This window comes from Panicum hallii, chromosome 2 (genome assembly GCF_002211085.1).
Source record: "Panicum hallii strain FIL2 chromosome 2, PHallii_v3.1, whole genome shotgun sequence".
Taxonomy (NCBI): domain Eukaryota; kingdom Viridiplantae; phylum Streptophyta; class Magnoliopsida; order Poales; family Poaceae; genus Panicum; species Panicum hallii.
The window spans coordinates 57,840,964-57,853,615 of record NC_038043.1 but is presented as its reverse complement, the minus strand read 5'-3'; the positions used below and the strand labels follow the sequence as shown (position 1 = coordinate 57,853,615).

Below are 12,652 nucleotides of genomic sequence, written 5' to 3'. Positions count from 1 at the left end.
ACAGTGCCAAATGAATCACTTTACATAGACCAGTGGAAATGGCTACTGGTATCAGCAAGCGTTGTAGCATTGCCTAAAGTATGCGACTCACTGCTTCTATCATTAAACATTAAGAACATTACGGTTTATGCCAAATGAATCACTTTACATGGACAGGCAGAAATGACTACTGACATAAGCATGTGTTGTAGCATTGCCTGAAACATGCATCTCACTGCTTTCTGAGTATCAAACAACTAAAGAAGCCATACCAAGGACCCAACAAAGATCAATTGATACCAAGTGAGAGGTCTGGGGTAAGACTCACTTCTTGGTGCCCTCGGGCACGACAAAGCGCTCATAGCGATCTGGGGCATTCATCTACGGTTAACTCCTGGCGCCTCCTGCTTCAATCACTGCAAGCGTGGTTCATCAGGCCACAGAGAGAAGGGGTATAGTATCAGCAGTCAGACTTTGGTTCCAAAAATTGCTTGAGTACGTACACCCAACACAGCGAATGAAATAGAACCCGTCATATTTCACAATTTGACCGCGTTGCCATGTCAGAGACGGATTCATTAAAACATGGTTAGGGTTCAGTTAAACCTCCGCAAATGAATTCGTTTGCATTCTGATGATGGGAGTAGAAATAAGCTCGTATCGGCACTCTAAACCGCGCGCGCAAATGAATCAACAACAAACGGCTGGACTGGTGAGCACGCGCGACTCGGATTCGTGGGGCACGGTGGTGCGGAGGACGAGATTCCCGTGAACAGAGAGAACGGCCCGCCCAATCAAGTGCTAGGGTTGCTTACCTACAGGAATGAAGAAATCGATCCGGGTCCGGGTGGATCCGCACTCCACGCCAGGCGGCCGCCGGGGCGGTGACGCCGACGGGGAGAACGGGAGGTAGGATGCTGGGCTACTGGCTGGGTCGGCGGGGGCCGCGCCTGGGGCGGGGTCGGCGGAGGAGAGGGTAGGAAACGGAGCTCAGACGCGCAGCAGGTAGCAGAATTGGGGGGGGAGGGGGTGATCGCACGGATGGACCAGCGGGTTCCGGGCGACCGGGCCCAAGGCCCTTCCTCGGTTCCACCTCCTTTGGTGGGAAGGCCCAGGCCCAAAAGGCAAATAGCTGCCTGAAACTTCACAGCGACCCTGGCAGCAGGCAGCAGAATTGGGGGGGGGGTGATCGCACGGATGGACCAGCGGGTTCCGGGCGACCAGGCCCAAGGCCCTTCCTCGGTTCCACCTCCTTTCGTGGGAAGGCCCAGGCTCAAAAGGCAAATAGCTGCCTAAAACTTCACGGCGACCCTGGTGGCTCCAATGAGTGGAACTCGCAGACTGCGGAGTGGGCTCCAAAAAATGGGGGGACTTGTGGCGCGAACTCTCCTGGGTCAACCACCTCGAGCTAAGGGTGCATTTGGTTGGGGAGCCAACTTGAATGGAATGGCTCCATTCCAATTTCTAAGAATGGAGCCGCTCCATTCTACGTTTGGTAAGGAGAACGGAGCCGCTCCATTTTTTGTTTGGTTGGAGAGTGCGCTAGAGTAGAACCATTCCATTCTGTGTTTGGTTGGAGAGCCAAGTGAGTGTGGTTACCTCCTCCTTTGTTGGGGTGAGCTTACCACCATATTTCAGTTAAAATGCACCATAATTAACTGAGTTTCAACATGACATAATATGCAATATAATTAACTGAGTTTCAACATGATATAATATGTAGAATTAATCCTAAGTGCATTGTCCTGCCAAATTTCACCTGCGAACTGCCAAAATTAAATATAAAGAATCATTGAAACTGAACAGATCAAGTTCAACAAACAGATCAAGGAGCCATGCGCCGGGCTCCAGGCCGCCGCCGGGGGGGGGGGGGCAGATCCGGCGCCCAGGGGGTGGGGGGCGGTTTCCGCAGCCGCCGGCGGGGGGGGGGGGGGGTGCGCCGAGCGGGGAGGGGGGCTGGCAGAGGGGAGGGGAGAGGGGCGGGCGGTGACGGGCACCGGTGCTTGCGCGCGCGGGGCAGGCGAGCGCTCGCGTCCGCTCGTTTTTACCGAGCGGTATCCTTCCGCATCTTGGGGCCGCTCTATTCCACCATTCCCCGACCAAACACCGGTAAAAATAGAACCGCTCCGTTCCATCTCCACCCATCCCACCAACCAAATAAAATTATAAGAGCTGTTGTTTGGATCACTTGATCCGCTTGTCCATTAAGTCTTTTATGATGATGATGATGATGATGATGATGTGTGATGCGAGTATCACATTAGGATAACCAAGTCAGCTGTGTAGGTTTGCACATGCTGATCATTGTTCAATTATGACGTGCTGCGTGCTACTGCGTGTCCTGTGTATGTACTTTCATTTGTCTATAACTTTCCAAAAACTAGGTAAGTCCAGAAACTTGCTTGAGATAACGGTACATTCCTTGAGTTGTAGTTATAGACTTATAGTAAAGCATGAAGGTGTTAATTCCATTTATTTCTTTTTTACTACACTACATATGTTTGTAAAGCAATTACATAATAAACTATGGAAAATTCAAAATTCATCAGTTATTTTAGATAAATACTAAAAACAAGATAGAGTGAGTTGCAAAAATGTAAAGGAAGATCGATTCACCGCAGGGACATGATAAGCCCCTATGCCAAATCAAGAGATTTGGTGTCGACTTTGTCGTCAGTTAAGTAAATCAATAATATTAAGAACTAAATCATCCAACCCCATTGAAAAATAAAATTGCATTTTTCATGGGAATTTCTTAAATAAATCCGTATAACTTGTTTTTCTACAAATCAGGTGGCCATCAAAGAGAGAATGATGGCAGTTTTCATCCCATCAAGCATTTCACCACGAGATTAGTACTTTTGGTAGATCAGGTGGTCCTTATGTATGTCAATAAGCAGTCATGGAAGAGATGGCACTCAAATTGTTCTCGAATAAAAAACCTAAACTCCTCTTTGAATTTGCACTAAAATGTTTCCTCGGAATTGTTTGTTGTCAGTGCACGTATTTCCCTCGTAGCAAGTTGGACCTGACAAGGCTGCCCTGAATGCATCCTTCTCTGCATAATGCATAGTGACGTGCACTTGCTCGCAAGGGCCTACTTTCTCCTATCACAAATATAAACCTATAGATTTGTTATAAGTCAAATTTTCTTACCTTGGACAAGTAATATTTACAAAAATATACTATCTTAAATGGAATGAGTTATACAGTACAAAAAAAATATTTTCATAATGGATCCAGAACAGTCACTAGGAGATAGCTTTGTAAAAAGAAGATTTCAAAAATTCAGTGAGAAATTTGCACATGCGGTACAATATTAAGGTTCAGGGTTCACTCAACTGTCAAGCCAACCATAGAGTGGATGCAAGGGTTGGGGTCGGGCGGTTGGCCCGATCAGTTTAATTGGCATAGTAGTGCTAGCGCAAATGTGACAAATCTATGAGCAGCGCAGCAACGATGCGTGGTGTCAAGTGCTGAGCAGCTGAAAGAGTCTCTGGTGGTGATGAGATCAGTCCCGGCGTCTTCACAGTACCATGTGCTGTCCAGAATCAGCCCTCACATTCCAACGTCTCTAGGAGACATCCAACTCACAATCTCTTTTGGTCACTCTGAAGACTTCAGCATCTACTGCAAACAACCCCGGTCAACAGCCGCGCAACAACAACAAAGCAGAAGTGAAGCTCTGCACGAGCCTAGGGAAGACGGCGCTACCTGCAGTACGGTTCCCCTGCAACTACGGCCATGACCGGCCCAAGATCAGACTGACCACTGATAAACCGCTCTATGCCTAGCTAGTTGGCTACCACCAAGTGTTTGCTATCATTTCTTTCAGTCATTTCCGTGGTCAAAATAGAAAGGACAGCAGGTGTCCACAGCCACGCCAAAGTTACAATTCAACATGTTTCAAAGACACCAGTTAAGGGGCACCGCATCATCATGCCCATTAAACAACATGGTCACACAGATACCAACATGAGAATTTAAGTCCAAATTCAATCTAACACAGAAGTAACATAACAGGCAGACTCTAGTACAACGATAACAAGGCAACATGTACCTCCGGGTCCAACATCAAGGCATGCAATTTTGCCAACCAAGCAGCAGGCAAACAATGTTTATGTCATGCAGCCCACCGAAAATTAAAAGACTGAATACCAACCAGCAGTAGACAAAAGAACATGTTTGGGTTGCAGCAGTGTGACATTGGAATCACCAGCAGCATTATGAGCACCTTCATCTCATCAGAATTACCGGAATCTTTGCTCTTCTATAACATTTGCAGCAATTCCTAAGAATCTAAACAGAAGTATAAATATGTTATATGCATCTCTATCTAAATAACTATCGCATAAGCTGACAAGCAGCATATCAAGAAGGAATAATTAAGCTAATATGGTGTAGCTCCATACCATTTATGTCCCCTTTGGACACGTCCAGTCATGGAGACAGATTAGCATCTCAAGTAAATATGGACTGACCGCACTCTTACAATTCAAAATTTCCCCCCACGGTAAATGCAGATTTAGAAGCAACAGTGGAGACAGGAATGGCAAGGATATCACGAGCCAAGTTTGCAAGGTCAGAGTAGCACTTAGACATGCCACTCCAAAACTCCCAAGATATCCAAATCAGTGTTTAGATCCATTGCGGGCGATCCCAAATACCAATCTAACTCTGATATTTGTTCTTGTGGAGCATAATCATCAAACAAATAATCCTTGGCATGGTATTTAACAATATAATTGGCAGCTGGACATGGACTAAAAGACTGCTTATATTCCGCCAACAATCTGTGCAGCAACGCAACAACTCCATTGACATGTTGGGTAGCATCAACGCCGTAGATCTTCCGAAAGCAATAGCTTATTAAGTTGAGCTTGTAACGAGGATCGAGAACAGCTGCACAAGCCAAAACTGGGCTATACTTTGACCAATACTAATCAAACTTTGCTACATTATCTTTCATCATAGCAGACATGAAGTTATCATGCTCTTTTGTCACACATCTAGCAATCGATAAAATTTATATACTCCAAGGAAGTACAAATTGGCAGTTTGGCACTTTGCTTTCAAGAAAGTGCAAATTATATCATAAAGTGGCTTTAGAAACTTTTGCATCACTGCTACCTTATTCCACTCTTCATCACCAAGATGAAAATCTGACAAGAAAATATTTCATAAGTTGATGCAAAATTGATTCAAAACCTCATTGTAATACAAGGCACCCCCAAGCATTCTGTAAGTTGTGTCCCAATAAACAGCCAAGTCAGCAGACAACTTTCTTGCAACATTCAAATGGCAAACATACTTAGCATATTGATAAAAAGCACGCTCACTGACATCATTATCCGTGATACAATAGATTCCCTGACGAATCTTTTCAGTAACATCTGCAATCAGCTCTATACCAGCTTGCACAACCAAAATCAAGATATCTGTGCAACAATGTACTTAGGATATTTAACCATCGCACAGTAATTTGCTTACAACATGCACAAGACTCTTAAATGGATCGGGATCATGTAGAATATTATCCAGGGTTACGCAAATGACCTTCTTATCAAACCCCAATTGACTTAAACACAATTTTACACTACGTTCGAGGAATTGATCTATTAGGCACCAACTAACCACTCAAAAGCCTCGAGAAAGACGGACAATTCAAAGCATTCCCTGTGTGGAAAGCTTCCTCAGACCTCAAAACTTAAAATCAATCAGGTTCAATCTAAGAAACAAATCCTAGAAAACACAATTACCTTCCCATGTGTACCATTAGCCTTTTGCGCATGAAGAAGGTCCATGAGGTAGCTACGTTTGTCTGCATCTAGGACAAACTCCACCCTCTGAACAATCAAATCGGTACTTGAACCAACCCTCCCAACAGCAAGAAAGATGTAATCAGCAAGGAAATCCGCAGCCATCCTCTGCATAACAAATATACAAAATTTTCAGCACAATAAAAAATCAGTATGCCAGAGTATTTATAACAGCAAACATGTGATGAATTAATCATTTAATCCTGTCATCTCAGAAACAAAACGGTCTGAAATGACAGTAAAATCAGCTCTCCTCAAAAGCTTTGGCATGCAAGACATAGTTAACCAAGCTGTGATCTAAATGAATTAATTGATGGGGGTAGTCCGTGCTCCAGCTTTCAGAATTTGTTCCCATGCAGGTTACTCCAAATGTAATGGCGCACATTTTCGCATAGTAGTTAACCATCCATGCCTAACACAGTAAATAATTGAACTGGGCTTTTCCAAGAGAAGGCAATACCACTACATACAGAATAGTACTAAAGAGGTTATGGCACTATAAACACACGAGATTTGAACAAAGTATGAATGGTACGTCCGTAGAAGCTTTAGAGCTTCATTACGAAGCGTTTCCATAGGAAATGGATAGGAACAAACACTACATGCATCCTGCAAAATAACTAAGTTCCAGGCAGTCCATACATATTTGCATATGTACATCCTAGGAAAAAAAGCCCAATTCCAACGCAATCCTACGTATTTGTGAAACTCTGAAATTATGCAATGCAACGCAAGCATAGATCCGTAACTCTAAAACAGTGTCAGACCCTTGCTGGGAAACCACTACCATAAAAGGAAACAGATACTATGGTTTGTCACGCCTACATTTAATTTTTTTTTATTAAATACTGGTTGAGAGCAAAAAAGAAACTCATTACCATTAGATAAACAGTTACACATGCACGTATATAGTGTAGACATTACAAACCCACAGGTTGCTTACATGTACGGAACAACTAGAATTATAAAAATAGACAATAGTGGAGTAATATAAAGGGTGGAGGCGGAACTGGAAAGAAACAAACCTGTATCTCTTTTGGGAATGTAGCACTAAACAACATTGTCTGCCTCTGGCCACGTGGAGGCATGTCCATCTGCTCAACAATTTTACGTATCTGTGGCTCGAAACCCATATCAAGCATTCGATCAGCTTCATCAAGAGCTAAATACATAATGTTTTGCAGTGAGACTCTAGCCCTCTCCAACAGATCCATTAGGCGTCCAGGAGTTGCCACCAGGATTTCAACACCTCTTTCTAACTCCCTCAGCTACAATAGATAGGAAAATACATGATAAATAAACATGATTTTCACATCACATAAGTGCAACGAACAAAAAAGGAGCCAGCAGCTACAGCATTCAGATTCATAAGAAAATTAAAGATGCATGAATTGGTAACAGCTTGTATAATCGCTTTTCATGTCTCTGTCAAGCCCCCACAAAAAAAACTTAGATTAACAAAAACTCTCATTTGCATTAATGTGATAATCAGAAGTATTGATGTAATTTATTAAATAAATCCATTGCCTAAATTTGGCAAATGACATGTTTGCTTACATTTCCAGAGACCTCTACATACTCCGTGTGGCAAGGGGACTAGCAAACTAAGTCAGAAGAAAACTTCATATCTATTTTTGCTACACCAGCACAACCATGTGACTTTAACAACAATATGGAGAGAGACAAGGCCTTTTTCCTTCTTTGCAGTAGAATACAACTACAATATTTGCAACTAAGGACAACTACAATATTTGCAAGTAAGGACCATGTAAATTCCACTTCATTGTTACAGCAGAACACGAATGTAACCATTAAAGTTCATGGAAATAGTATTGTTAAGAATCTAAAGTGAAGACATAAATGCATTGGGAATTTAAACTGGAAGGAACCACAACCATTACCAGCCAAACACATCATGAACAAAGAGGTACCTGATTTGTTATCGGTGCACCTCCATATGCAACCACGACTCTGACACCAGTCTGATATGCAAACTTCCTTGCTTCTTCATGGATCTAAGGCATCAAATGGCACAAGAAAACCAACCAAAGTTTAAAACGAGAAAGATACTACCGTTGGGAATGTTCCAGACTGTTATGTTGCTACGAAAGTACTACACGTCCTGTGAAATACCTATACTGCTACCATTCTTTACCACGTTTATTTACCATGACGCAGCATTAAGATGAAACTGGCACAAGCGTGATGGTTCACATTGAGAACAAAGAACATGGGTGACGGCAGATTGACCACGCTGTCCTGGACTCTTGGCACAGATTCAACAGCAGACAAGGTACTGACTGGTAGTTCAGGGATAAGTCTGGAATCATGTTACAAACTTAAAAGATTCTTGAGCATTTCGTTTCAATACGAGTCCAGTTGTTCAGGGATAATCAGTCTTACATCATGCTCACAATCCCTGTGCGACTGTTTCAACTTTCAAGGCGACTCGCGCCTGATAAAACTAACACGCGGAGTTTTTAAGGTCAGGTCTCCGGCACCATGGATTTAGAACCCCTGCTTCGCCCTTTCCTCGTACCTGGTCTTCTCATCCTGAAAACACAACACTCAGAACGTCAGTACCATATAGGTACTGATCCCATGCAGCATACAGGTATCATAACATCTTGAATGTGAGACACGGATGTCTTCAAAAGGAATTATGCGTTGCCAAAAGCAGTTTCAAATTAAACTTCTAAAGACACAAATCAGAGAACATTAAACTTCTAAAGACACAAATCAGAGAACATTGCTGATACAGTAATTTTTAGCATGACACAGCAGACCTAATTTGCTAAATCCTAGCATCAGTTGCCACATGGTTTTGTACAAAGGCAAATAATTAAATGCACAACACAAAATATAATCAGCAAGCATCAGGTAGACAAACGGAGATCCAGTTAACTCCTACTAGTAGCTTCAGGTTTAATTAACAGGAATATACTTTGCCAAAATTCTGAAGAGTAATGTGACAACAAAGTTCAAAAGTCCCAACTTTCAACTGCATGTTCAAATTTCCATAGGCTGTTACTTAAAAGTTTCTTTACAAGGTATAAGGCTGCTATTTAGCACTTTGTACCTAGCAGAAGATGCATCAAAAACAGAACATATAAGGCATGCACCTATGGTCTACTTTTCCTAATGTGTTTGTGACTTTGTGTAATCATGTACTTCAACGCAGATAAGCAAATGCATGCTAGGACATGTCATTGGTGTTACTTCAGTCATCTACATCTTGAAAACAGAAAGGCAAATGATTCTTCAAAAATGACATGAACACTTCCCAAATACTTCAAAATGGCAAAAGGTGCATCAAATTTATATCAAATCAACAATTTTCTACTCCCATATCAATTGCTCTTAACAAAAGGGTATTCTCAAACAAACTTTCCCCCCACACTCTGACTTGCTATACATCATGAGTTCATGAATTAAGGGAAACTAAAATTTGACTATATTATATGCAACTGCCAAATGTCATGCCATGCAACTAGGAAAAACTAAATCAAAAACTTGCATAGTGAAACCTGCAAAGATTCTTTTTCCTAGTGTTACAATTACCAACTTAAAACTTGTACATGAGTAGCATGGGAAGGGAAGGTAATGAGATAATCCTTCCAAAAGACAAAGAATGCCAGAATGACTTAAGGCTGCAAAAAATATCTTGAAGGTAGAATGCTATGTAAATTTTATTGAATGAAAGCACACAGCATAAGTATGTGTCATCACAGAAAAATTTTGGCACTTCTTTATATCATAAAGCAAAAATATATGGGTTCCATGATGCTCTCGATAGCATATTGTTAAGAGGACAACATGGGTAAGGAGTATGAAATCAAAATACGAGGAATGTATGGGCCCAAATTATTTCTTTAGTATATCAAGCAAGTTTTCGGTGAAAGTGGATATTTATAGCATGTAAACTATCAACACATCTGAATCCAATGTCATGGTGGCTTCCAAGTTCAGCATTTCAATCTCAATTGGGTGGGGTAAAAGAGAGTGCATTCATATTTATTAAGCTTGCCAGATCAAACAACACCATATCTGAAATCTCATAATCAATGTATCAAAGAATTTCGCATCCAAATGTATAGCAGCAGAAGCAGGAGGCACTTTATTTTATATAGTAGAGATCAAGTTAAACTGTTCGTTCTCATTTTGTTCCTTACTATTCCATGACACGACAGTAAATTACTGCAAAAGTAATTGAGAGCATGAGTGAGCATATCAGAAACAGACCTCGAAAGCTTGCTTAAGGTACTCGAGCTCCTTGTCTAGATCATTGATAGCCTGGGTGTAGGCCTGTGTCGGGGAAGACTGGCTCGTAGTATGGATCTGTCCACACAATAAAAATAAGAGATAAAGCTGAATAAACCTGGAGTGAAGAAAAGAATTAGAAAAAAAACAGAATTTGCATCATACCCTAACAATAATCTTGTACTGAAGAGGGTGAGGGAGCTTATATCCAGCAAAGAGCACATTTGGGTCCCTGTGCAGCTGCCTGCAGAATATCACTCCATATGGGCATCATAAAACATAAAGAAGAGGACAAGACATGCTAAAAGAATTACTGTACTTACATGCGAACGATGTTGCCAATGGTGTGGTCCTCACGCTCGATGGTGAAGGATGCAGCATTCACAATCTTTGTATCCCTCTCATATGACACCCTGCACAGATGGTTCTCAGTACCACAACCACGCCCTACAAATAATTGTGCAATGACAAAGGGCAACTACAGCCAATTGAACCCCTAGCTTTAATAGACTGCGAGCAAGAGAACCAAGAGACAAACATAAAACATTCAGAAGTTTACGTTTACGGTGCCAAATGAATCACTTTACATAGACCAGTGGAAATGGCTGGTGGTATCAGCAAGCGCTGTAGCATTGCCTAAAGTATGCGACTCACTGCTTCTATCATCAAACATTCAGAACATTACGGTTTATGCCAAATGAATCACTTTACATGGACAGGCAGAAATGACTACTGACATAAGCATGTGTTGTAGCATTGCCTGAAACATGCATCTCACTGCTTTCTGAGTATCAAACAACTAAAGAAGCCATACCAAGGACCCAACAAAGATCAATTGATACCAAGTGAGAGGTCTGGGGTAAGACTCACTTCTTGGTGCCCTCGGGCACGACAAAGCGCTCATAGCGATCTGGGGCATTCATCTACGGTTAACTCCTGGCGCCTCCTGCTTCAATCACTGCAAGCGTGGTTCATCAGGCCACAGAGAGAAGGGGTATAGTATCAGCAGTCAGACTTTGGTTCCAAAAATTGCTTGAGTACGTACACCCAACACAGCGAATGAAATAGAACCCGTCATATTTCACAATTTGACCGCGTTGCCATGTCAGAGACGGATTCATTAAAACATGGTTAGGGTTCAGTTAAACCTCCGCAAATGAATTCGTTTGCATTCTGATGATGGGAGTAGAAATAAGCTCGTATCGGCACTCTAAACCGCGCGCGCAAATGAATCAACAACAAACGGCTGGACTGGCGAGCACGCGCGACTCGGATTCGTGGGGCACGGTGGTGCGGAGGACGAGATTCCCGTGAACAGAGAGAACGGCCCGCCCAATCAAGTGCTAGGGTTGCTTACCTACAGGAATGAAGAAATCGATCCGGGTCCGGGTGGATCCGCACTCCACGCCAGGCGGCCGCCGGGGGCGGTGACGCCGACGGGGGAGAACGGGAGGTAGGATGCTGGGCTACTGGCTGGGTCGGCGGGGGCCGCGCCTGGGGCGGGGTCGGCGGAGGAGAGGGTAGGAAACGGAGCTCAGACGCGCAGCAGGTAGCAGAATTGGGGGGGGGAGGGGGTGATCGCACGGATGGACCAGCGGGTTCCGGGCGACCGGGCCCAAGGCCCTTCCTCGGTTCCACCTCCTTTGGTGGGAAGGCCCAGGCCCAAAAGGCAAATAGCTGCCTGAAACTTCACAGCGACCCTGGCAGCAGGCAGCAGAATTGGGGGGGGGGGGTGATCGCACGGATGGACCAGCGGGTTCCGGGCGACCAGGCCCAAGGCCCTTCCTCGGTTCCACCTCCTTTCGTGGGAAGGCCCAGGCTCAAAAGGCAAATAGCTGCCTAAAACTTCACGGCGACCCTGGTGGCTCCAATGAGTGGAACTCGCAGACTGCGGAGTGGGCTCCAAAAAATGGGGGGACTTGTGGCGCGAACTCTCCTGGGTCAACCACCTCGAGCTAAGGGTGCATTTGGTTGGGGAGCCAACTTGAATGGAATGGCTCCATTCCAATTTCTAAGAATGGAGCCGCTCCATTCTACGTTTGGTAAGGAGAACGGAGCCGCTCCATTTTTTGTTTGGTTGGAGAGTGCGCTAGAGTAGAACCATTCCATTCTGTGTTTGGTTGGAGAGCCAAGTGAGTGTGGTTACCTCCTCCTTTGTTGGGGTGAGCTTACCACCATATTTCAGTTAAAATGCACCATAATTAACTGAGTTTCAACATGACATAATATGCAATATAATTAACTGAGTTTCAACATGATATAATATGTAGAATTAATCCTAAGTGCATTGTCCTGCCAAATTTCACCTGCGAACTGCCAAAATTAAATATAAAGAATCATTGAAACTGAACAGATCAAGTTCAACAAACAGATCAAGGAGCCATGCGCCGGGCTCCAGGCCGCCGCCGGGGGGGGGGGGGCAGATCCGGCGCCCAGGGGGTGGGGGGGCGGTTTCCGCAGCCGCCGGCGGGGGGGGGGGGGGGGGGGGGTGCGCCGAGCGGGGAGGGGGGCTGGCAGAGGGGAGGGGAGAGGGGCGGGCGGTGACGGGCACCGGTGCTTGCGCGCGCGGGGCAGGCGAGCGCTCGCGTCCGCTC

General features: G+C 44.1%; 2 protein-coding genes across 2 annotated transcripts; both read right to left on the bottom strand.

Moving 5' to 3' along the window:
- Nucleotides 1-5,643: 5,643 nt before the first annotated feature.
- On the bottom strand, nucleotides 5,644-8,206 carry LOC112881379 (DEAD-box ATP-dependent RNA helicase 52B-like). Its single transcript, XM_025946034.1, has 6 exons — nucleotides 8,202-8,206; nucleotides 8,013-8,118; nucleotides 7,730-7,813; nucleotides 6,824-7,066; nucleotides 5,739-5,906; nucleotides 5,644-5,655 (listed from the first exon to the last, which is right to left on the bottom strand). The coding sequence occupies exons 1-6, from the start codon at nucleotides 8,204-8,206 to the stop codon at nucleotides 5,644-5,646; spliced, it is 618 nt and encodes a 205-aa protein (XP_025801819.1).
- On the bottom strand, nucleotides 8,096-11,481 carry LOC112881844 (DNA-directed RNA polymerases II, IV and V subunit 11-like). The gene is made up of 6 exons (XM_025946733.1): nucleotides 11,416-11,481; nucleotides 10,929-11,016; nucleotides 10,382-10,471; nucleotides 10,224-10,302; nucleotides 10,041-10,136; nucleotides 8,096-8,351 (listed from the first exon to the last, which is right to left on the bottom strand). Exons 2-6 carry the CDS (start codon nucleotides 10,979-10,981, stop codon nucleotides 8,307-8,309), a joined length of 363 nt encoding a protein of 120 aa, XP_025802518.1. The 5' UTR covers nucleotides 10,982-11,016; nucleotides 11,416-11,481; the 3' UTR covers nucleotides 8,096-8,306.
- Between the last annotated feature and the right edge of the window lie 1,171 nt (nucleotides 11,482-12,652).